This window comes from Synchiropus splendidus, chromosome 9 (assembly GCF_027744825.2).
Source record: "Synchiropus splendidus isolate RoL2022-P1 chromosome 9, RoL_Sspl_1.0, whole genome shotgun sequence".
Classification (NCBI taxonomy): Eukaryota; Metazoa; Chordata; class Actinopteri; order Syngnathiformes; family Callionymidae; genus Synchiropus; species Synchiropus splendidus.
The window spans coordinates 15109905-15131789 of NC_071342.1; the positions used below are offsets into that span (position 1 = coordinate 15109905).

Sequence of the window (21885 nt, forward strand, 5' to 3'; positions counted from 1 at the left end):
CAGACAGACAGATAGATAGATGGATAGATGGACGGACAGACAGACAGATAGATAGATAGATAAATAGATAGATAGACAGACGGACGGACGGACGGACGGACGGACGGACGGACGGACAGACAGACAGACAGACAGACAGACAGATAGATAGATAGATAGCTAGATAGATAGATAGATAGATAGATGCAGTTCCTGTTATTGCTTTTGATACATTTCATAAATCACTTTTTGACTTTGGTGTCTTGACAACGCAATTCACGCTCCACCTCCCAAACCGCCTCTTATTAACATAGTTGGCAACAGCGGCAGCAACAATGTTTTGCTAACAGTTCATGCATTACCACTCAGGGGAGGGTTTGCACCATGCATCCCTGCATCTCAAACACACACCCTCACACACATGTTCCCCGGTGTGCTCCAGTGGGAGGAAAAAAAAGAAAAACATCGCTGCTGATCAGAGCTGCGCCACACTCCTGACAGAAGACTCTGAGTTGGTCCAGCGCTGATGAGCTAAAACTCCCTGCTTGTCACCAGCGGTGGCACCTCTGAAACTGACGTAAACCAGGAGCAATACTCTTGTTTCATTTGCAAAACGGCCCTCGCCGACTCACCAGCAATTAGAGACTCTGGGCCCTGACAGTTTCTTTAACCTTCCCACTCTGATTTACGTCAGAGGATTTGTCACCTTCGCAGTGGGGCACTCGCTCGCTGCCTTTCAAAACACACAATAGGGAGAAGGCAGAAAACTTCAGTGAGGATTTGGGAACTTATATAACCCCCAATTATCAAAACTTCTGCCGCCTTCGCCGGCCTCCCATTCTGTTTTCGTCAGACTCACAAAATATCTACAGTGCCACTGAAGAGTGTATAATGCCTGTGTGCCCACATGACTGGCGAAAACACTCCTGCTCTTTCTGCCCCACTGAGTCCCGCTGCATAATGGGGGTCTTGAAGGCTCTGGGCTCTGAGCGGGCCTGCCTAACAAAGCCTTGGTGGCTTGCAGCAGACAGGGGAGTGTGTTTGCAAGCCGGATGCCAAAAACTAATTTTCGGGAGGGGTTAGCGGGTGGGTGGGTGGGGGGCCCTCACAGTGGCAGCAGCATGACAGTTGGAGGTTTAGATATCTTGGATAGTGGCGAGTCCTCGGGGCGAGATGTCTGGGTCTTTTGTGAAGGTCCAGAAAGTCCACAAATTGGTAGTTAAGGAACCAGTGTTTTTTTATGGGCCATCAGTGGTGTCAAAAACTTGTGGTTTGTTTTGCGGGTAACATCGATGACACTGGTGCAGAGGGTTCAAACCCTGATGTGATGAATCAACCGCTGGTAGCACAGCCTTCTCACGGATACCAGTTTAGAGCATGACCTCAAAGTCCAGGTGTAAAAAACTAAGCCCATCCATCTATCCATCCACTGTGCATGAATCATGGCGTCAGGAGTAGGATGGTCTTTGGTCGTATCACCAACAAAAGCGTACCTGGGGTTTGATGTGCATTTCCCAAATGGTGTGTCAATATGAGCCCCATCTGACGGATGACGTGATGTGAAAGATATTCAAGAATATAGTAAAGAATTTTGGAAATTAGTTTTGAATTCCTTCAATTTCTATTGAACTATTGAATTTTCACTCTCACAGCTCTTTTTAGCCCCCACACGCACAAAAAACAACTCAGGACGACCTTGTATTTAGCACGGTTTAAATACCATTTTAATGCCGCCCCACATGGCTGACGTTGTTTTCCGGGGTCTAAAAGTGAGTTCCAGATTAAACGCATGGACAAAAGGCGTCTGCCTGTCAGCTGCTCAGATATTTATTTCGCTCTCCGGTTTTCCATCTCTCACGTGTATTTTCACCCCCCACCCTACCCTTCGTTTTCCTCCTGCTCCACAGTGGTGTACCTGTTTCCCCGTTGGGTGGTCTTGAGCTGGGCTGAACTAAAGCCGCAGCCCCTGCAATCTAAGTGTAGAGTAGCTGCTAATCCGATTTCAGGAAACAGCCGAAAGCCACCCATCCCTTCCAACCTCATACCCACCACCAGCGTAACCCCCAGGCTCTTCTGATCCCAGTTGACATCCTCTTCCAACGGAAGCCAAGACAAAGAATACAAATCATCTGGGAGCATTCAAACTGCTGCCTGTCTGGCAGATATTGGAACAGTTGTGAATCTGGCTCTCTAATAAGGTGCGACAGGGAGGACATGTTACCTGCTCAGCCGCTGGTCTCCCCGCGCTGCCCTCTCTGGGATGTTACTGGAGCTAAACATAAAGCACCGTTTCATGGTGCTGGGGCTTATCTGGCCTCTGAAAGTATGTGGGACATGCCAGGAAACAAAGGAGCGTCTCTGCGTCCACTAGCAGGGTGAACGTATCCCTTTCACAGGCCACACATCGCTTGGGTTTTTCAATGTGCTGGTGGTGGTTTCCAGAGCGGACAGGCTAAAACTGAAGAACACAAGATATTGGGAGATGATAATAACAATAATAATAATATCACAAATGCACATGTGTTTCTCCATCAATAATTATGTGGTATTGTGAACTATAAAGTTTCTTCTTGGTCCATGTTTCTGTCACTTAAGTTCTTCAGTTCTTGCGAAAGACAAATCTTCCATGGTTCACGGATTTCAGCAGGTGGAAGGCACCCAACCAACATGTCAATGTCAAGATTTGACACACCAAATCATTTTATGTGGCCTGTCTAGCTAATATATATATATATATTTAGCTAGATATATAGATATATATATGATGTGATGTGAGATGTGAAAACAGATGTATGTTTGTGTTTTTGGTGGCTATACAAGAGTTAGCCTCCGGTAAGCCAAAGTCAGAGTGATATCACGTTGTATTTCCACTTCCAATTCCGAGAAAGCAGTGCCATAAAAAGAAAATATGTTTGGTCCACACTTTGAACGTTGTCTTTAAAGGCTTTCTGATTGAGTTTGACACCACCCCCCATGATTCCCTGTGTTGATGGAACGTGTATTTACATCTATGCATTCAAGTTGGTTTGTTTTTGTTAATGTATTTGACGTAAAAGATAATATATTGATTATATTGAGTATTTTGTTCTGTTTTTGCAATAGAATGCTCTTTTACTGCAATATTTCTGTACTTCTTCAGGATACATCTCATGAGACTTTTTGGGTGACGCCTCGCTTTCTTTCATTTGAAAGATGTTTAGAAAGAACCCTGCAATGATAGTAAGAGGCAGTTATCATTTTTGCTGTGATTTAATGTCTTATTTTCTTTTATCACTTTGGTATTATTTTTGGTATTTGGTAAAAGCATTCCTGTGGTTAGATTTGTATGACCATAAGAAATGGTGCATCATAAATATGAGCTCCATCTGACAGACAGTGTCGTGTGAAAGATATTAAAGAATATAGTGAAAACATTGACAAAGGAACTACGAGAATATGACAGTTAATTTGTTTCTGTTTGTTGTTGTTTGTTTTGTTTAGCCTCAAGAAAATGACTTTTGAGTTTAATGGCACTGAAATTGAAGTCCTGTGTTTTAAAAAGGAGTCTCTTAGAATCTACAGGCAGCATTACTTGTAATCTGCTGCTAGATTCTGTGGTTGTTTTTATCTGTAGTTTAATAAACAGATGAAAGTTTTCACTGCCAGTTAGGATACAATGTCCTCTAAATAAATATACACATTTATGACCTTGCATGCCCCTCATAATGAAAAAGAAATTGTGAATTAAGTGGTGCAATGTACGTGAAATGGTTAGTTAACCTTAATAGAGTTTAGAGTGTTTGTGACTAATTTAACAGGGCTAAAGGTAATCCGACGACTGAAATGAATACCTGCCATGTGTCCGTGACGGCTGTGTAAATGTGACAGTAAAGAGGCTTGTTGTGTGCAGAGTCCTGCTGTACATGATGTCACTGGACTCCACTCAGCCTGAGGGAAGCATGGCCTCAACTGGCCGAACAAGAGCAGTGCACCGCATCTTTTCTGAGCTATAAAAACAAAAAAAGCGTTAACTACAATTTCTCTGTGGAGATGAACACGGGAGCGGGAGTCGCAGGAGCCTGACGCGTCGAGGATGTTTTCTCTCTCGCTCCTGCTGCATGTGACAAAGAGAAAATCCCACAACACACACATACAAACATGCTGGACAGAAATGCGTGTGACATGAAAAGAACAGTGTCACTGTGTCCCGGCTGATCCCTGGTGTACTGTCAGACAGCAGAGACCCTCGGGGCCCCTGGATGACTGGGAATATGTAACAGCCCATACGGCATCTGTCGAAGCCCACAAGCGTCACGAGTAAACGTACTAGGTTTTTTTGTGCTCACTGCTTTCATTATATTCACATTGTTTACTATCATCTGTATTTTTTTTTATTTATTTATTTTTTTTACATTGGTAATACATCTCCATGTGTTGCATCACAGGGTGCTAACTACCTGCTTCTGTGTGTTTAAACAGTGGTCACTCTAGCTGTAGCCACTGCTGTGCTTCTCAATTGCTCCACAAACAGTCAGTAAAGCTTTTTCTGTTCCAGCTTGTCCTCAACGACAAGTGTTTATGGCGTCAGTTTCCCCACTGGGTTTTCAAGAGGCATTAAAAAAAAAAGAACCTGAAGTTGGGGACTTCATTCGTGTCAAAATGACAGAGTGGCATGTTTTTCCTGCATGACTTCTTGATGACTAACAGAGTACATGTTCATTAAAAGATAACTATGAAAAATTGTCCATTATGTGGGACACTGAAGCATCGGAAAGCTCACAATATTTTACATCACAGACTCTGTCTGTTTTTGATGCATCATTCTACTCATAATAATATTCCAATATCTCATGAGAGTAATCGCATTAAAGGGGAATAATAGCGTGTTGTTATAATAATATTATTTTATTATTACTATGGATTTTATTTTTTCCCCAAGCTGGAAGTTCTGTGCGCCAAAAATGTTGACTGAACTGAAGTAATACTGACATATAAACAACTCACGAAATAAGTATATATAAGTATAAGAAATTTATTAAATTTAGACTTTTTATTTTTTTATATTTTATATATTTTTTTATATTTCAACATAAATGACTTGTTTTTTGTTCCTTTTTTTTTAACCTGCTACTCAAAGTTCTTAACATCAGTGACACAGACAGAAGGCTAGATGATGATGACGTTGATCTCACAGCCCATCCTTCCCTCACTTGTGAACAAGACCACAAGATACTACCAAGGGGATGCGCTCATCCTCAGCCAGAAGAAAATGAGTCAAGGGAAAAATTGAAAATATTTAAAATACATTTCTGTGGAAGCCTTTGAAGAGAGTACCTCCAGGCTTCAAGAGGCAAAAGTTTCCTCGAAGCTGTCATTCTTTCTCCTGTCAGAATAACAGCAATGTCTATAACAAGTGGTGACGTGTTTAATTCCTATCAATCCAGCGGCATAACACTTGGCCATTCCTTCTTTTTCATACGGCCTTTTACACACACAGAGACAGTGATAAGAGGAAGTGATAAAGAAAATAATGAAGGTTGAGAGGCTCATTTATTAAGTCAGCAACATTTAATAAAGCCTTCAATGTCAATAAACACCCCCGCCCAAAAAAGCCAGCCATTTGTTTGCTAAAGCGCTGCGTCTTCATCAGGAAAACGCTGATCCGACACGTCTATAGTTGCTGAGAAGAGAAGCCTCTTAAAAAGGCACCGAGGATCTTGATCCATTTCCCTGGTGGACGGCAACAGAGCGCTCCAGGTTAACAGGTTTTCTTAGCGTCTCCTCTCAGGTGGAGTTTCTTTCAGCGGCTGAGAGGCAAACAGGCTGCAGTGAAAGACTCACTCCCCATTAGTGGAGCTAAATGGCTCTTCTGTGAGCAAGAGGTGAAGGGGGGGCGGTTGAGGACCCTTCCACACACTTCTTCAGAGATTAGAGAGGTGACTCTTGTCTCGAGGATGTAGAATGTTTTCACAGGCAAACGTGGAAGCACACTCAACTGTCAAGGCTCAGCAACTTGAACTTTATAGAGATATTATGACTCATGCTATGAGTCTGGTGCCTTATGTGGCAGGTCCACATCATCACTTTAAAATGATGTGTTGATGTGTTTCAATGTCATTGTTGCAATACCGGCGTGTTTCACTTCAATTACTTAAATCTCCCCATTCAATTTAATAAAAATAAATACAATAAAATGAAAATAATTTACATTTTTTTCATCTAAAATATGCCATTGACTACCAATGATTATTTTTGCTTTATTAAATATAACTTCCGAGGTCTCAAGCACGCTAATTCCCAACAAATCTGATACGATCTATTCGCTTTTTATTCTGTAGTTTGACGTAATAAAGAGGCAAAGTTTTGTTTCTGTTCAAAGGTAGTATGAGGAGGACATTTTTGAAACGAATCGTAGCAAGTAATAGTGCTAGCTGCTGACATTCTGAGGTGAAAAATACGACTTCACAACACAAATTATGGTTTTATTATTTGAAGAAGTGCCTCAAGAAATGTATGATAATCCAGAAATTCATTGACATCGAGTGGAAATTCAGAAGTCATATAATAAAGCAGAGTTGTGTTGCGTGTTAGTGTTCTCAGTGTTTTTTAAGAATCCACTCTGAGCATGTCTTCTGGAGGCCAAGCTTTGCTACGAAGTCTTGGAGGTGTAGAGTCTTGAACTGGCGAATACGACGCAAACAAGGTCTTCTCTAATGACCTGGAGAGATTGTAGTTATCCAGACAATGGCTAAATTAGAAGCACAAACGTGTCAAGAAATGCCACCAAAAGTCGTCGTCCGGAGACGCTACCTTATCGTGCTAAACATAGACGCGCTTGGTTTTTCCTTGTGTGATAAAACAAATGTTCATAGAAACTATTGATGACAAAATAGAAAATATACATATACATATACATATACAAAAATAGAAGTGAGTTGAGAATTTAGTGGTCCTGTTCTCAAGTGAGGTTCCCTTGTCTTGCTGCAGGGGACCTCAGCTGAGGGGTTAGAGATGTCTGCCTCTGACTACTGTATGTTATTTATTCAATAATAGAGGTCCTACTTAGCCTCTCTCAGGTACCAGCTATGGTACCTCATGGATCTGAGCCGTAGGTAAATACTACATGGTCTGTTAGCAGGTGAGAGCAAGCAGCCACACGTCTGCAGCCTGGACACTGTGTCCAACTAAGTCCAAGAGACAGTGCTATAAAGGTCACATAGCTAGTTAATAAATGATCATAACATAGGATTTGTTTTCTGATTCTTAAGAGCGTTAGCAATTCTTCATACCCTTAAATTAAATACTATTCTAATGTTACCCATATTTTAAAATGACACTGCCTTTAAACGTCACAAGGTGATTTATTTATTTTGGAGGATTATTGAGTCTATATCCGAAAAAAAAAACACTTTTAAGGTGCTTCATTAAGTCACGAAAGCATCAGTTATTATCAGGACATAAAGGTCAGAGGTCGTCTTCCCAATACACCATGCCTGTCCTCGCTGTGAGTCCATTAGAGAATTGATAACAGTCACAGAAAAGAAGTATGTGGTCCGGATATTGTACTGAGATCAGTGGTCACCTGCTCGACCCTCAGATCACTGCACTGCCATCTAGTGGACACAGTATTTTTTTAAATTCAGGGCCCACGTAGTGACCTGCAACTGAAAGAGAGCAGCTTCTATTTGACTTTTACTTTGTCTTTTATGGCGACTCAATGTACTCTATATCATCTTATATACTGTATATTAAAAGCATTTTACTCATCTGCTCATGGTCTAGAATCAGGTGTTCAGTCAGAGATCAGCAGAGTACATCCACCTGTGAGAAGGTGAGAACACTATCCCCCGCGTCCTCCTAGGGTCTGTAACCGAGCACTTCAATAAAGTCACCGGCTGCTAATAAAGAGCCGCAGCTCGGCTCACCTTACAACAACAAAGGTGGTATTATACATCTCACCTCCGTGTTGGAGCGAGCCTCTGAAGTCAGAGCACAACACCGTCTGACAACATCATGTTGTGTTTTCACTCCATCATTTTAGGCCTCTAACTGCAGTGAAATTATTGTGGTCTAGTCACCGGAGCTAGATCTGACCATCAATGAAGCCAACAGGACAACAAGAAACACAAACGTTACGGGGCAAATTCTGTTGTTGTTATTGCGCACACATCGCTGTTGTGATTGAAGAGAGAAGGAAGAGGTGCATTTCTATGCAGAAGCAGTCTGGTGCACCATTTAGAAACTGCTGGAGTCAGCAAAAAAGATTTATATTATTTTTATTCATATCCAAAAATCTCTAATTCAGTGGGGTCAGTTTCATATTTGACAGGTGCATCCCCAATACATCAGACCTGTTTTAAAGTGAAGGTGCAACCGTAGTCATTTTAACCTCATTTTTTATTGAATGCTTTAAACTGATATCAAGTTTCATGAAACTTTTGTCCTTCCGTCAGCAGTTTGGCGGAGTTCACGGAGACCTCTTCTTTCCGATTGCAGACCTCCCCGTTGCAAAAGGTTGTGACCTGGCTTTTTATTTTTCCCGGGGCTGTTGGGTTAATGAAGTAACAACAAACTAGACCTGCGGCTAATTTGGAGTGGCACTTCCTGGCCCCTCCTGTCTCCACCAAGACGTACTTCATTTTCTCTTATCTCTGGCTCAGTCATGTGGCTTTCCGCATGGACGCCCATGTCTCCCCCTGTAGAAGGACTAATGGAAACTTCCTTAATGTCATTAATCTGCAGACCGGGACACGAACCAAACATGTTAAACCTCACCGGCCGCTCCACTCAAACTGCTGCGTCATCACTATTTTCATCCTTAAGAAGTATTGGAAACACTTTTTTTCTCTCTAAACTATAAGCAAAAAATGTTATAAACAAAAATAATAGGAAATATAACAGGATTATTATGCATTTCTCTTGTCAAGTGCTGTTACATAAATCATAAAACTTATTGTCTTCAAGCATCAGTTTAATGTACTGTTCCCTCCAGCCGTTAAAGACACTTTCACTTAATAATTCAAATTTCATTCTTATGCTTCATACACCTTCCTATGCTTGCGTACAAACTTTCAGCATACTGTCCCACGGCAGTTTGACAACTTGCTGTCACTGAGAAAAGAAACTTTTAATCGTGTCAATAATCCTTAGTATTTACGCTTGATTTTTTTTTTTCCTTTATTGTGAAGCGTACAAACAAGAATTTCCTGAAAATGTTAAATTCAATTCAATAATTAATTTAAATAACGAATATTAATTAAGTTAAATAACTTAGAATATATACATATAAACTGTGCAGTTGAAGATGGCAGCCATGTTCCCTGACTGAAAAACAATGTTTCTCAAAAAGTTATTTTAATTAAAAATATTTAAAAAAAATTTCATATTAGTTTAAAGGAGGAATTTTTCTTTAAATGATGAAAACAAGCCACTGAATTAAGGACATTTTTTCTTGCTACATTGATGTGTGTCTATAGGGATCTTATGTCTCCGCCTCCTCCTCTCGGTCCATGTGACCTAAGAGCAGAAAAAAGTAACAGAGGCCCATGGGAAGATTGAAGGTATTTTCTGATCCACTTTGCCTCATGCCCTGATCTTGACCCTTGACTTCTGAAGACACATGGTGTGAACGGCAGCCTTGCATAAAGCTGCAGTTATGTGTTCAGTTTCCTCTGTCACTACACAGTGGTACCTCGGTTCTCGACCATTCGAGAAGCGATTTGTTCGAAATCTGAATCGATTTTTCCCATTACAATGAATGGAAAAAGAAATAATGCGTTCCAAGCCTTAAAAGAGGCTTTTGTAGGAGTGAATGTAGAGTGTCTGCTGCAGGTGCGCTGTTCCTCTATGTGTGTGGCCGCTGCATGTGGGAGGGGTTGCCGAGTGAGTGACGTCTCTCCAGAAGTGAAGAGGTGCCCGGTGCGTGTCCAGCTCTGAATGTGCACTTCTGTGCAGTTTGGCTGTGACAAAGTCATAAACCAAGTCACGCTCTGTCCCAGACTCGCCTCATCCCTGTCCCAGCTCCAGCCCACAACAGGACATCAAACCCTGGAGGAGAGGTGTGGAGAGCGAGCACCTCCCCTGTGACACTCTACCACGGTCCAGTGCAGAGACAGGAAAGGTTTTACATCTCAATATGAAGAAAAAACAGTCAGTAAATGTAGCTAACGGGACACGTCTGCATACAGAGGCTGCGTTATACACAATAACAACGCGCGTCGTGGGTCAGCTGATCGGTCCGCGCATGTTAGGTTTTTTCCGGCTTTTTTCTGAGGTGTTCGAGTTCTGGATTTTCGTTCAAAATCCGAAGCAAAAAAATCCCGAAATTTTTGTTCAAACTCCGATTTGTTCGAATTCCGGGACGTTCGAAAACTGAGGTACCACTGTACTTTGGAGGCTCCTACACCACAACAAGCTAAGAAGCGCCCCTCCTTCAGCATTGTTATTCACCTTGTCCGTTGTCCGACTGGCATCCCTCCGGAGTGAAGAGCAAACCCAGAACAATAAAAAGGCCCAAAAGACTGCTGGATGACTAATCAGGTGGCTGTGATGTGACAGCCCTTATTCACACATTCCTCCGGCTCCATGAATGGACACCCTCAACCCCGCATGTCATACACTTTCATTCATAAAGAGGAAAAGAGGCGAGGGGGAGCGAGGTGGAGAGAAAAGAAAGAGCTCTCCCTGTTAGGATGAGTAACCCAGGGGACATGATTTTCTTTGTGTGGCGCTCAGCTTATGGGGCCAAATGCCAGCAGGCTTACCTCGGCGCTGTCTGTGTGTGCATGTCCCTCTTTCCTCTACACACAGTAATTAGGAGGATCTTAATTGAGAAGGGGTTTATTAGTGTCTGAGGAAGGCTTTAAACGTCACTTTAATTAAGGGGGATTCGGCAGACAGCTTGTGTGGCGATGTCACCCCTTTTATAAAATCCTTGTTTGGGCACAACAGGAAAACAGAGGCAGCGCTTTAAAAGGATGGCTGTGCAGGGCGAGCGTCTAGACCCGCGGTCAGAGGCAGAATAGATAGTCTGACCCTGGCTGGGCGTCACCATGATGGTCATTATGCCAGAAGGAATTCTACTTTTCTGCTCTGGGGGGGGTCCCCGAAAACATTCTGATGAGTGGAGGAAATGTTTTAGGCAACATATTCTACGGCCGTTTATGCAGGATATCATAAACTAGCTTAGTGCAGGCTTGGTTAAAAGTGCTGAGCTTATTTTTACCATCAGTTTTGCTCCTCTAGTGGGCAAAATATGTATGTGTTTGGGGGACATGTCAGGTCAACCATTGTCTTAAGACTCAACTATATACAATAAGGGAATTGGATGAACATTACTATGAGCCCATGCAGTATAAGAATTAACTTAAGAATGAGATCCAAACTGGGGAGGTACAAGAATAATTAAGGTATAATATATGATTTAATATCAGTATTTTCCTGAAGTCATTATTATTATTATTTTATTTAGCACTAAAAAAAACGAAATTAAAAGTTGAAAAAATGTGATTTGTCTCAATAAAATTAGATTTAAAAGTTAGCTGTAATAGTTCAGGAAAATGGAAAAAAAAGGAAAACTTCTTCAATAGAGATTTAAATATTTCATAAAATATAATAATAATGCATCTTATATATAAAATAATGATACGTTGCATTACATATAAAACTGCAAAACAATAGAGCATGTTAAAGCATATTCGATCTGTCTTAAAAATAGTTCCTTTTAATTTTTAAAAATAATAAAATACAAATGTATTTAACATGACAAGTAACAAATTAAACCTTTAACTACTACAAAAACACATAAGAGCTATAATGATGAGCTCAAAGGGACAGCAGGTGGCAGTAGCGTTTCAGAACTTGCCTATAGAAACTGAGCACGAATGACCGAACCTGTGCTGCCATTGAAGTCGGAACACCACCAAAATCTTTAGTTGAAATTTGCTCATAACAAAGCCTCTGAAAACATGACCTCATTGGTCCACTAACTAAGGTGACCAACAAAACTGACACTGGAATAATCAATTGTTCTTTTGTTGATCAAATGAGGCCTTTAATCCGTAGCACGTCTCCTTAGCATGTTAACACTCATGACACAGCCGCCCCAAAAGCTCTCGGGGAAATTCAGACCTTGAAACCCCTCCGGTCCGGATGTATTGTTTCGGTTTCCTAATCCTCTGAAGCACAGAAATGATTGAAACAAATGACAGTCCTCATGCAAAGAAGACACGTAGCCCACAGAAGTCTGACAGCCATTTCCACAGCAGATGTTTCTACAGAGGGGCGTCTTCTCTCCGCTGAGCAGTCTCACACATGAGAGACCCCCAAAAGCTTCGCAGAGACGTCCAGAAAACCAACATGTAAATTTGAAACTGCCACATCTCGCACCAGCGGCTTTTCTCCTACCGCAATAGCGACGGAAAACGATGAAACGATGGTCGGAATTATGCAAGCGGGGTTGATATTCCGGGCAGAGGGAGGGGACCGGCCTTCAATTTGAGGGGCCGACAGCAGACAACATTGTTAGGTGCTATCATGAAAAGATGAGCTCCTATTGATCTGAGTTGTGGGAAAAGGCTGCGCTATTGACAGGAAGACAGAATGTGTCTGAGGGGCAATATTTCATTCATTTGGCCGCCGCACTCCATCATCGTGAGCGGCTGGTTTTTTTCTGGGCTGTATATAATAACACGTGTGCTCTTTATTTCCCTCAGATCAATGGTAATGCGAGGGAGGCCACACAAGATGGATGCCACAGGCGGGTTAACCTATCGACTGGTCCACGCAGACACAGAAGGAGTGAGACCCAAACATCGCAGAGTGGAAGTGCGAATGGTTAATAACAGCGTTTCAGGCGACGTTTTGTGGTCGAGACCAAAAGATTCTTTGTGCGCTCGACAGGTAAATGTGGAAGGTGAAACTTTAATAAAATGAAGGTGCACTGGAGATTATTTCTGCTTCTCAGTAGAGGTTGGTCGTGCACACAGCTGGACAAAATTAGGCGGAAATGGTCAAGAAGTTGCTGCTCCAATATGAATAGACCAATTTTTTTTAATAGTCTTCTTTCAATGCTCTCACATACACAAGACTTGGTTTTGTCATGCGAGGAAGCGCTTTGTTTGGGGCACAAGAAGTGTCTCTGAATTGTATTTCTTTAAACTCTCCTCCTAAAGTTAACAGGTAAAAGTACTCCTTAATTTTAAAAGCAAATGTAGTTTGAGGTTGTTCACTTCTGACGGGGAAGGCAAGTTTGCTACAAGCATTCTTAGTCTATGAAGTTTCTCTCACTGGTCACAGACTGATATTAGCTAGCGGTCAGTGTTCAGTCATTGTTCTCATATTTTTACGTCCTAAATTAAGAAGTGAAGAAGTAAATCCAAGAAGTGAGTCGATAAATGTTCCACTACATGCACACTTTTAATTCTTTGTCATTTTCTTTTTTCGACATGTATTTTCTTTGCAACTTCTCAGTGTTATAAAAAATTAAAACATGCTCTGTGTGCTTTTTTTTTTTTGTGTGTGTGTGTGTGTTTTTTTTTACAATACAGCTAGTGTCAGTGTTTAGACCAACAAATGGAGTCAAAGCTGGGATCTTGCTGCACAGATTCTGTGTCTGCATATGGTCTTGAGCACAGAAGCACCTGAGTTTAAAGTGGTGCAGCAGGAGCGGTACACACTTCACTTTCCTGCAACGAAAAATAGCTTAGCCAGCAGACAGACTTTCCCACCGCACAAGCAGTTGACATTTCTCTGCTGGTGGCTTGGTGCAGTGAAAGCCTGACTTACTTCATTGACAGGTGAATCCTTTGTTCCTCTTTAAAAGTTTCAAAGTGAGGTGTCAATTTTGTGTATACAGAACTTTTTTATGTGTATAAAAACTAAAGAGAAAATGAAGTCATGATTAAACAAATGACTCCTAATGGGTAGATGAGGTATCATGAAACACTATTGCAGGATTGATGAAACAGTGCCCTAATTTTCTGAGGCCAATAGATGGTGCTCTTCGTTTAGAAATGATGTTCAAGTCCAAACATTTTACAGCAGACAGCGCCATCTGGTGGCCTCTGAAAATCAGGGCGCTGTTTTGTGAAACCTCATTGACCCTTCAATCCTGTGTCATGAAACTTTGTCTACCATCACTACAAGTTACCAAAAGTACAGAACTTGAATCACATGTATAAAAGGAGGTGATGGGAAATGTGACTATGATATATATTGAAAATAAGATTGTTGGTCAATTCCTCCATGAAATGGCAGCCACTAATGTGGGACCATCATCCTCTTGGTTCTAAATAAAGGAGGGAGTCGGCTGGTTTAATGTAGATCTTCTACCCGTCAGATCCAAACAGTTTCATTCAAACAATGCTCCTTCTGCATCTCAGCTGTTTCATGTCCCTGCAGTGTTGAGGATGGAGTGAGAGCATATGAAACGGTGCTGAAGCTTCCTGCATGAGTCACGACAGGAGGAGGCCCAGAGCAGGTCAACTTCACCCTGGCCTGACCCTCACGCTGATGTCATCCTCGCCTCTTTCAAAGGCAGAATTTAATTAAGAAAGGCAAGTTTGAATGGCAAATGTCATTCAGAGTTTGTCGTCGCTTCTCTAAACCGCTTCAGGAGGAAAACAAAGCGGCGTCGAGCCGATCAGTGACTCTGATTAAAAAGGGGGCGACGATTGTGAAGGAGACCTTCTGTTGTTAAGTATAAAGTTGAACATTAATTAAAAAGCACTGTGCTTGATTTCACCCCAGAAATGCACCTTTTGTCATCATTTAAAACAGATAAGATTAGTCAGTTCACATTTTCAACAAAGTCACTTTCCCCAAATGATGAGCCGATATCATCTCTGCTGCATAAGTGATTCCAGTGAATGTATCGAATCAATCTCTGCTCTTCTATTGTGGCCTCCATAAAGAAAATACAATCCAACCCAAATATGAACCCGCTCGAGCTCAACCGCAAATCCAACTTTAATAGAATAATATTGTTCCGACAGAGAGCCCTGGATATTATTGTCTAAAGCTGAGTGAAAGGGTAATTAATTTGGCAGTAAATCATTCAATATTTTGGTGACTCTGATGAGAATTGCGGCTTGTCTTTTTGTCCCCACAGTCGAGCGCCCGTCCCCTTTTGTCAGAGCCAAAATGGAAGTGCGTGCCGGCAGTACAATCTTCACATTATGTGCCCTGCACTGACACTGTAGCAGGACATGCTTGATGGTACACGGGCGCGGAGGAATAAAGGCATGGTGTTTGAAGAGTAATGCATGCTGATGCTCTTTCAACCCCGTCTTATGAATATGAGCGCACAGCTCTGCTGCTGATCATGAGTGTAATGTTGTTCACACACAAAGGAGCAGAAGGGATCCATCTTAAGACACAGCTCACTCCACGTTCAAGTTGTCAACGTGACTGTGTGAGTCTCTTCAGTCGAGTGCACGACTGTCTGGAAGCTCCAGCCCAGTTCAATCCGTTTGAAAGTTTTGATCAAGGGCACCATCACTTAATGTTCGAAACATACTTTGATTCAGTCTACATTTCTCTTTTGCGTCATCTCACAAGCAAAAAATCAAAATGTACAACTTCCATATTTGTCTTACATCACCACGGTGTTAAAGTGGTGATCCGCTCATGCTGTCTGTTTCACAAGGAGCCTCTCCAAACGAACCAATGCCATGAGTTAACATACGTCAATACTTCAATTTCAACTGATTTAATTCCGCGTTTTCCAACTTCAAATAATGATCACGAGTCTCGTCAACATGCCAGTTGTCAATAATGACTCAATGGCTCCCCCTTGTGGCCATACATGGTTAAAGCAATTTTACCTGATATAAAAGAGAGACTTAGTTGCTGTCTGTCCGCGAAATAAAATATTGTCCTCTATTTTATTCATTCTAAATAAAATAATTCTAAATAAAATAGAGGACAATAATTAGGGATGTCTTCTGTGCTCGTAGTTTTCTGGGATTTTCCAATTGTATTAACTTAGATTTATTAACAAATTTATTAACAAACGTGTATTCATAATTTTCGAGTGTTGCTGTTACTACTACCCAGTACTACATTTGTTAGTACTGCTACTTTTATTTTCGCCCCTCATTATAATAATTGTACGGTTACTGCTCCCACCACGACTATTACTACAACCAACTGCAAATATTACTAATTCTACCAATACAAATACTACTACTGTAACCACGACTAGTACTGGTATTAGCACACGCTGTATATATTACTGCGACAACAACAAGGACAATTCACTATACTGACCACTGTAAACCAGAAACACCACACAAGCACTTAAACTGCTGCAGATCATGATAATGTATTTGAAATCAAAATAAATTTGGTGATCCAGGTGAGAACATCTCAGGCCTTTGGGGAACAGGACAGGATCTCTCTCACAAGCCTTAAATAGATAACTGATAATGATGCGCAGCACTGAACCATCCTGCACGGGGCCTAAATTTCAAGTGTTCTCCTATACCTCTCTTTGGAGTCAAGTCTTCCCTTAAATTCCTGCATATGTGCATCATTTGTTGGGTTTTTTTTGTTGTCTATAATAATTGTTGACATAGAGAATGTCTTAAAAGACAAACCCATGCACTGGATATTATATTATTATTTAGATTTTGGGGTTTCGCCAACTGGCTGAAACGATTTTTCCACTTTCCTATTCACAGTCATATAGAGCAATCCGCTGCACTCTCTCACCCCTCCACCCCAGTCACTGTGGTCCACCATGATCTCAGAGTTGAAACAGAGTTCAGCCAACTCCAGGACTGCTCGTCTGTTTTTATCAGAGGGCTGCACCATATATATCCTGATGAAATCCCCCGCCTGACAAGAGATACGGCCATCGGAGAAGGAAACAATTGAGCGGGCATGAATGATTTACCGCTCCACATCTGTGATCATACCGAGCGGCGGGCAGGATCTGATGACATCACTGATGCTGAGTCAGATAACAGCTACATCATCAACTATGTATAGAAGTGGCCAGAGATCAAGCCAGAGACACTCAGACATGATCTTCTGCAGTGACGTACTTTCACTTCTTTTGATGGCACCAGTGCAGTCTTCAGCTGTCACCTCCTCTTAAACTGATAAATAAGAAAGGAGAATATAGCTAAACATTTCCATGTCAGTCCATGCAGCACACATAAGCCAAATTTTGCAATGTTCCAAATAATGACATGAATCTAAATGCATTTAAATAGCGGTTTTTATACGGATAATGAAAATGTTAAGTCATTATTTTTCTTAAACGTAAAGTTGAATTTCAAAGCCTCGCTCGTTTGTTATTGGCGGAAGTGACGTAGTTACGTTTTAAATCGTGCGGGAGCAAACTGGGGTGAACCGTGACCGCTGCTGCGCTCGGCAGCTCTCCGCCAAAGCTTTTCTGGTGAATAAAACCACCTTCATGTCCACTTAAATCAGGTATGTGCTCATGCTGCGCGATTTCATTCGCCCACTGACGTTTCATTGAGGAGTAGCCGCTAGCTGTTAGCACATGCTAACGGACGCCCACTTTATTCTCACTGTTACGTCTCTCACCGCAAGATGCGAGTTGCTAAACACAGGATTTGTTGGTCTTGTGAGCAGTTGTTGAAATATATACTAGATGCCAGTGCGGTGTTTAAGATGACCTATATTTAAGATGGGGGCGGTCAGTGTTGAAGCTATCGTTTGATAGCATGAACTAGGCTAGTTGGGTTTGTGGACGGCCCGTCTTCAAAACACTTGTGAGATCTCACATGTACTGTATACGTTAGTGAGACCACCAACAATGCAAGTCACAATAGAGCGCTTCATACGTAAGTGGTTTGGTAAGCGGTCATGTAACGCGTCTCTGCCATATTTGGTGCCAACTGTTCAGTAGCTGATGCGTCTTTAAACGGACTCCCACGTCCTGTCCTCCACAGAGCGTCTCAGATCCGCGCTGCCAGGACAAGACATGGACCTGCACAAGATTATCCATGCTGCGCTGCATGAGTTTATTCAGGCTTACATCCCTGATGCAGATTTGAGGTAAGAACGCACGTCGGTGGCGAGCATGATCATGCGTTGTGGTGTGGCTTGAAGGTCTTCTTTCTCTCTGAAGCACTCTGGATGATGTTCTTCTGTCGTACATCACTGGAGTCCTGGAGGATCTTGGCTCGCAGCAGAGTGTGGAGGAGAACTTTGATGTGGAGGTCTTTGCAGAAATGCTCGAAGCTTACATTCCAGGGTTTGCAGACATTGACAGGTACAGAGACCCTTTGCAATACACTGAATTTTACATGAAAAGAGAAAAAAAGCCCTCTAATTTTTCATGTGTCTGAGCAAACCCACGAACTCTCTGAGCAGTCCGGACCACTGTGAGCGACCTGTCGCCGTCGGTTGTGTCTGTAATAGTTTATAATAGCGTTAAAATGTTTAAAAATTTTAAATGTATTCCAGAAATTGCGGCAAGTTGTATTCAGGACAAATTTTTGTTGCATACAGTAGATCTGAGATCGTATCAGCTCTGCGCAATTGCGCACTCGCGCAGCTTAGAGGGAATATTGACCATGAGTTAAAATTGTGGCCATATAAGTGTGTTACTTGAATATTATTCCCAGCTAAATCTTTGCGTGTGGCATAATTTAAAATCATGCGTGTGGCTTTTGTTTTACAGTGTCAAAGTCTGTGAGATGATGTTCAGCCTGGCGTCTAAATTGGCAAACGCTCGGTCGGCAGGTACAGTCTCAATGTTTTGCCCACTCAGCTGTGAACATGCATCAGCCGGGCAGTGTTTTCAAGTGCACCGTTTTCTTTTTTGAAGGTGGTGAGGAAAACTGTGAGCCAAAGACAAATGACAGTCTATTTAAAATCTCCTCACTGAGCAGCACGGCTCAACCTGGAGGGGAACTGCAGTGTCTCCAAAGGCAGACAGAGGGCGCTACTGCCAAGGTAATGCGGTCATAAAACATGCAGCTATATTTTTGTGTGACAGTGGTACCTCAGTTTTCGACCACAATCCGCTCCAGACGGCCGTTCAAGAAGCGATTTGTTCAAAATCTGAATCGATTTTTCCCATAACAATGAATGGAAAAAGAAATAATGCGTTCCAAGCCTTAAAATAGTCTTTTGTAGGAGTGAATGTAGAGTGTCTGCTGCAGGTGCGCTGTTCCTCTATGTGTGTGGCTGCTGCATGTGGGAGGGGTTGCCGAGTGAGTGACGTCTCTCCAGAAGTGAAGCGGTGCCCGGTGCGTGTCCAGCTCTGAATGTGCGCTTCTGTGCAGTTTGGCTGTGACAAAGTCATAAACCAAGTCACGCTCTGTCCCAGACTCGCCTCATCCCTGTCCCAGCTCCAGCCCACAACAGGACATCAAACACGAGTGTCGAGAGTGAGCAGCTCCCCTGTGACACTCTACCACGGTCCAGTGTGGAGACAGGAAAGGTTTTACACCTCAATATGAAGAAGAAACAGTCAGTTAATGTAGCTAACGGGACACGTCTGCATACAGAGGCTGCGTTATACACTAACAAAGCATGTAGTGGGTCAGCTGGTCGGTTTGCACATGTTATGTTTCTTCCGGCTTTTTTCGGCTTATAAGTTCTGGATTTTTGTTCGGAATTAGAAGCAAAAAAATCTCAAACTTTGTTCGAGCTCCAATTTGCTCGAAGTCCGGGACGTTCTAAAACCGAATTATATTTAATTATATTTCAAATTATATTTTCTTTGTCTTAAATATTTTATTAAGCCAACATACAGTGACAAAAATAAAATCGGGAAGCTCTTTCTTTACCTTGGTCTGACGTGGTCTCACTGTCTGTTCCTCAGCTTCCAGTGTCAGAGTGGGAAAGTCAGGAGCAGCACCTGCTGGAGATGTTTCCTAAATGTAGCCTCTCAGAGGCTCGCAGTGCTCTGTCTATTGCTAAGGGCGACATGGAGGAAGCGGTGCGGCTCATCATTGAAGGGGACGTGCAACTGAGCCCCACTCCTCTCGAGGTGAGAGTCACAGGTTTCAAAGGAAAGAAAAACTTCTTCAGCAGGCGTGTCCATCTAAATGTCACACTTTCATTAAGATTTAATTCGCTCTTTTGAATTGTGCAGGCATGGTAGTCCTTATCTGAAGGTCACTTTACTGATGAACATGTTGCTGTGGCAACAAAGACCATCTGACATAACCTGAAAATTGTGTTGCCTCAGGTGAACAATGGGAAGAGCATCGCGTCACTGGCGGATGAGAAACTGAAAGAGAGCATCCTTGAGAAGTAAGACTTGATCCTGTGGGGACGATGTTCGCTGCTTCTCACATTCATTGCTTTGTCTTTGCAGGTACATGCTGGTCGACAGCGAAGAAGATAAAAAGACACACCGGCCCGTCGCCCCCAAAGATGTAAGTCAATGCGTTGACCTTTTTGTCACCATTGAGATTTATTTAAATCCTTTATTTGATTTGTTTTTACTCAGATCAAAGGTGTCCTTGAATCAGGTTGTTGTGCTTTATACTAAAGGAAATGTCAGCCATGTAAAAGTAATATTGTGAAGCCAGAAATTTCAACAGAATCAGAGGTTGGATTTTCAAACCAGAAAGTCAGGCAATCCAAGATAGCCATCTTGGATTGCCTGACTTTTCCCCCCCTGAGTGTAAGCAGGAAGTATAAGTTAAGAGTGAAGTATATGTAAGAGACATATTGCACTTCTCTTCTGCAAATCAACTGCATGTTTATTCTGAAGTTACTAATGTTTGGACAAGGCATCTGTTGTGGATGTCGCCATTTTCTTTTCTGACTTCAGTCACGGGGTAGATTTGAGTTGCTCACAAGTTCTGTGATTTTAAGTCAAATGAAATGGGTGAAACACAAAGGGGCCTAAAATTGAACCCTGGGTAACACCAGAGTTAACAGAGTGGTTGTTGTGCTGAGATTTTCTTGGTTCCTGTAATTTAGTTTCTAATATAATATATTATCATTTCCTTCCCTTTACCTACGTCAGCTGAGAGTTTTGTTTCCCATCTTTAGACACCACACATCACAAACAGCTTAGGGACTCGGGGGCTAATAATTAAATAAAGCTGGATGTCGGTTTTCATAACATTATGAAAGTGGAAACGTATCTAGAGTAATGTGATTGTTCCTGTAATTTGCCACCATCTTTCCGCAGGCCCCCAAAAAACTGGTCCGTTACCACGGTAACCAGGTGGTGACAACCAAAGGGGAGCGCTACCAACTGGTAAAGAAGGACGAGACCGAGGACATGAAGAAGACGTACGTGAACCTCAAGCCGGCGCGGAAATACAGGTTCCATTGATGACAAGCAGCTACTGAGTCCCTGAGTTTACAGTATTTATTTTAATTTTGGCCTTATATTCTGTTGGATATTCACAACCCGAAGTACGTGAGCGTGCCTGTGGCTTCTTTTGGGAGATGTTTTAACCATTATCTGCCTTTGTTAAAGATGTGGTTCAGTTCTTTCTTAACGGAGGTTTAGGCATTTAGCGTCGCAAAATAGTGGGACTGTTGTGACTTGTGTTTGCGTAGCTGCTTATACTGGATAGCTCAGCAGGTCTGACAGTGCACTGGCTCCTGAGTTCTGTAAATATTACCATGAATAATAATATTTTTCTTACATGCTCTGACTATAGCGTGTTCTCTGTAACTCTATGGTGCTGTAGACTGTCTTTTAGATAAACCCTCCATGTAAATATTGATGCCCATTTCAACAGAGAAGCAGCAGATGTGGTTACTCGCAACATGTAGATAGTTTAGAAATGTAACATCGGGGGAACCGTCGAGTGTCGTTCTGCAACCACATGATATTTTTGACAGTCGTTATATTTTCATATTAAACACTCAACTTGAATCAAACTTAAAACAGCACCAGAGCTGGACTGATCTCGACTTTGCTAAAATCTGATTCAGTAAAGTTCAAAATTCTGTAAACCAAAAAGGTATGAG

General features: G+C 42.1%; 1 protein-coding gene across 1 annotated transcript; it reads left to right on the plus strand.

Moving 5' to 3' along the window:
• The first annotated feature begins 17270 nt into the window (after positions 1-17270).
• Positions 17271-21870, plus strand: cuedc2 (CUE domain containing 2). Its single transcript, XM_053875828.1, has 9 exons — positions 17271-17397; positions 17883-17988; positions 18062-18205; positions 18617-18678; positions 18764-18891; positions 19766-19933; positions 20135-20199; positions 20264-20324; positions 21092-21870. Exons 2-9 carry the CDS (start codon positions 17915-17917, stop codon positions 21236-21238), a joined length of 849 nt encoding a protein of 282 aa, XP_053731803.1. The 5' UTR covers positions 17271-17397; positions 17883-17914; the 3' UTR covers positions 21239-21870.
• The last annotated feature ends 15 nt before the right edge of the window (positions 21871-21885 follow it).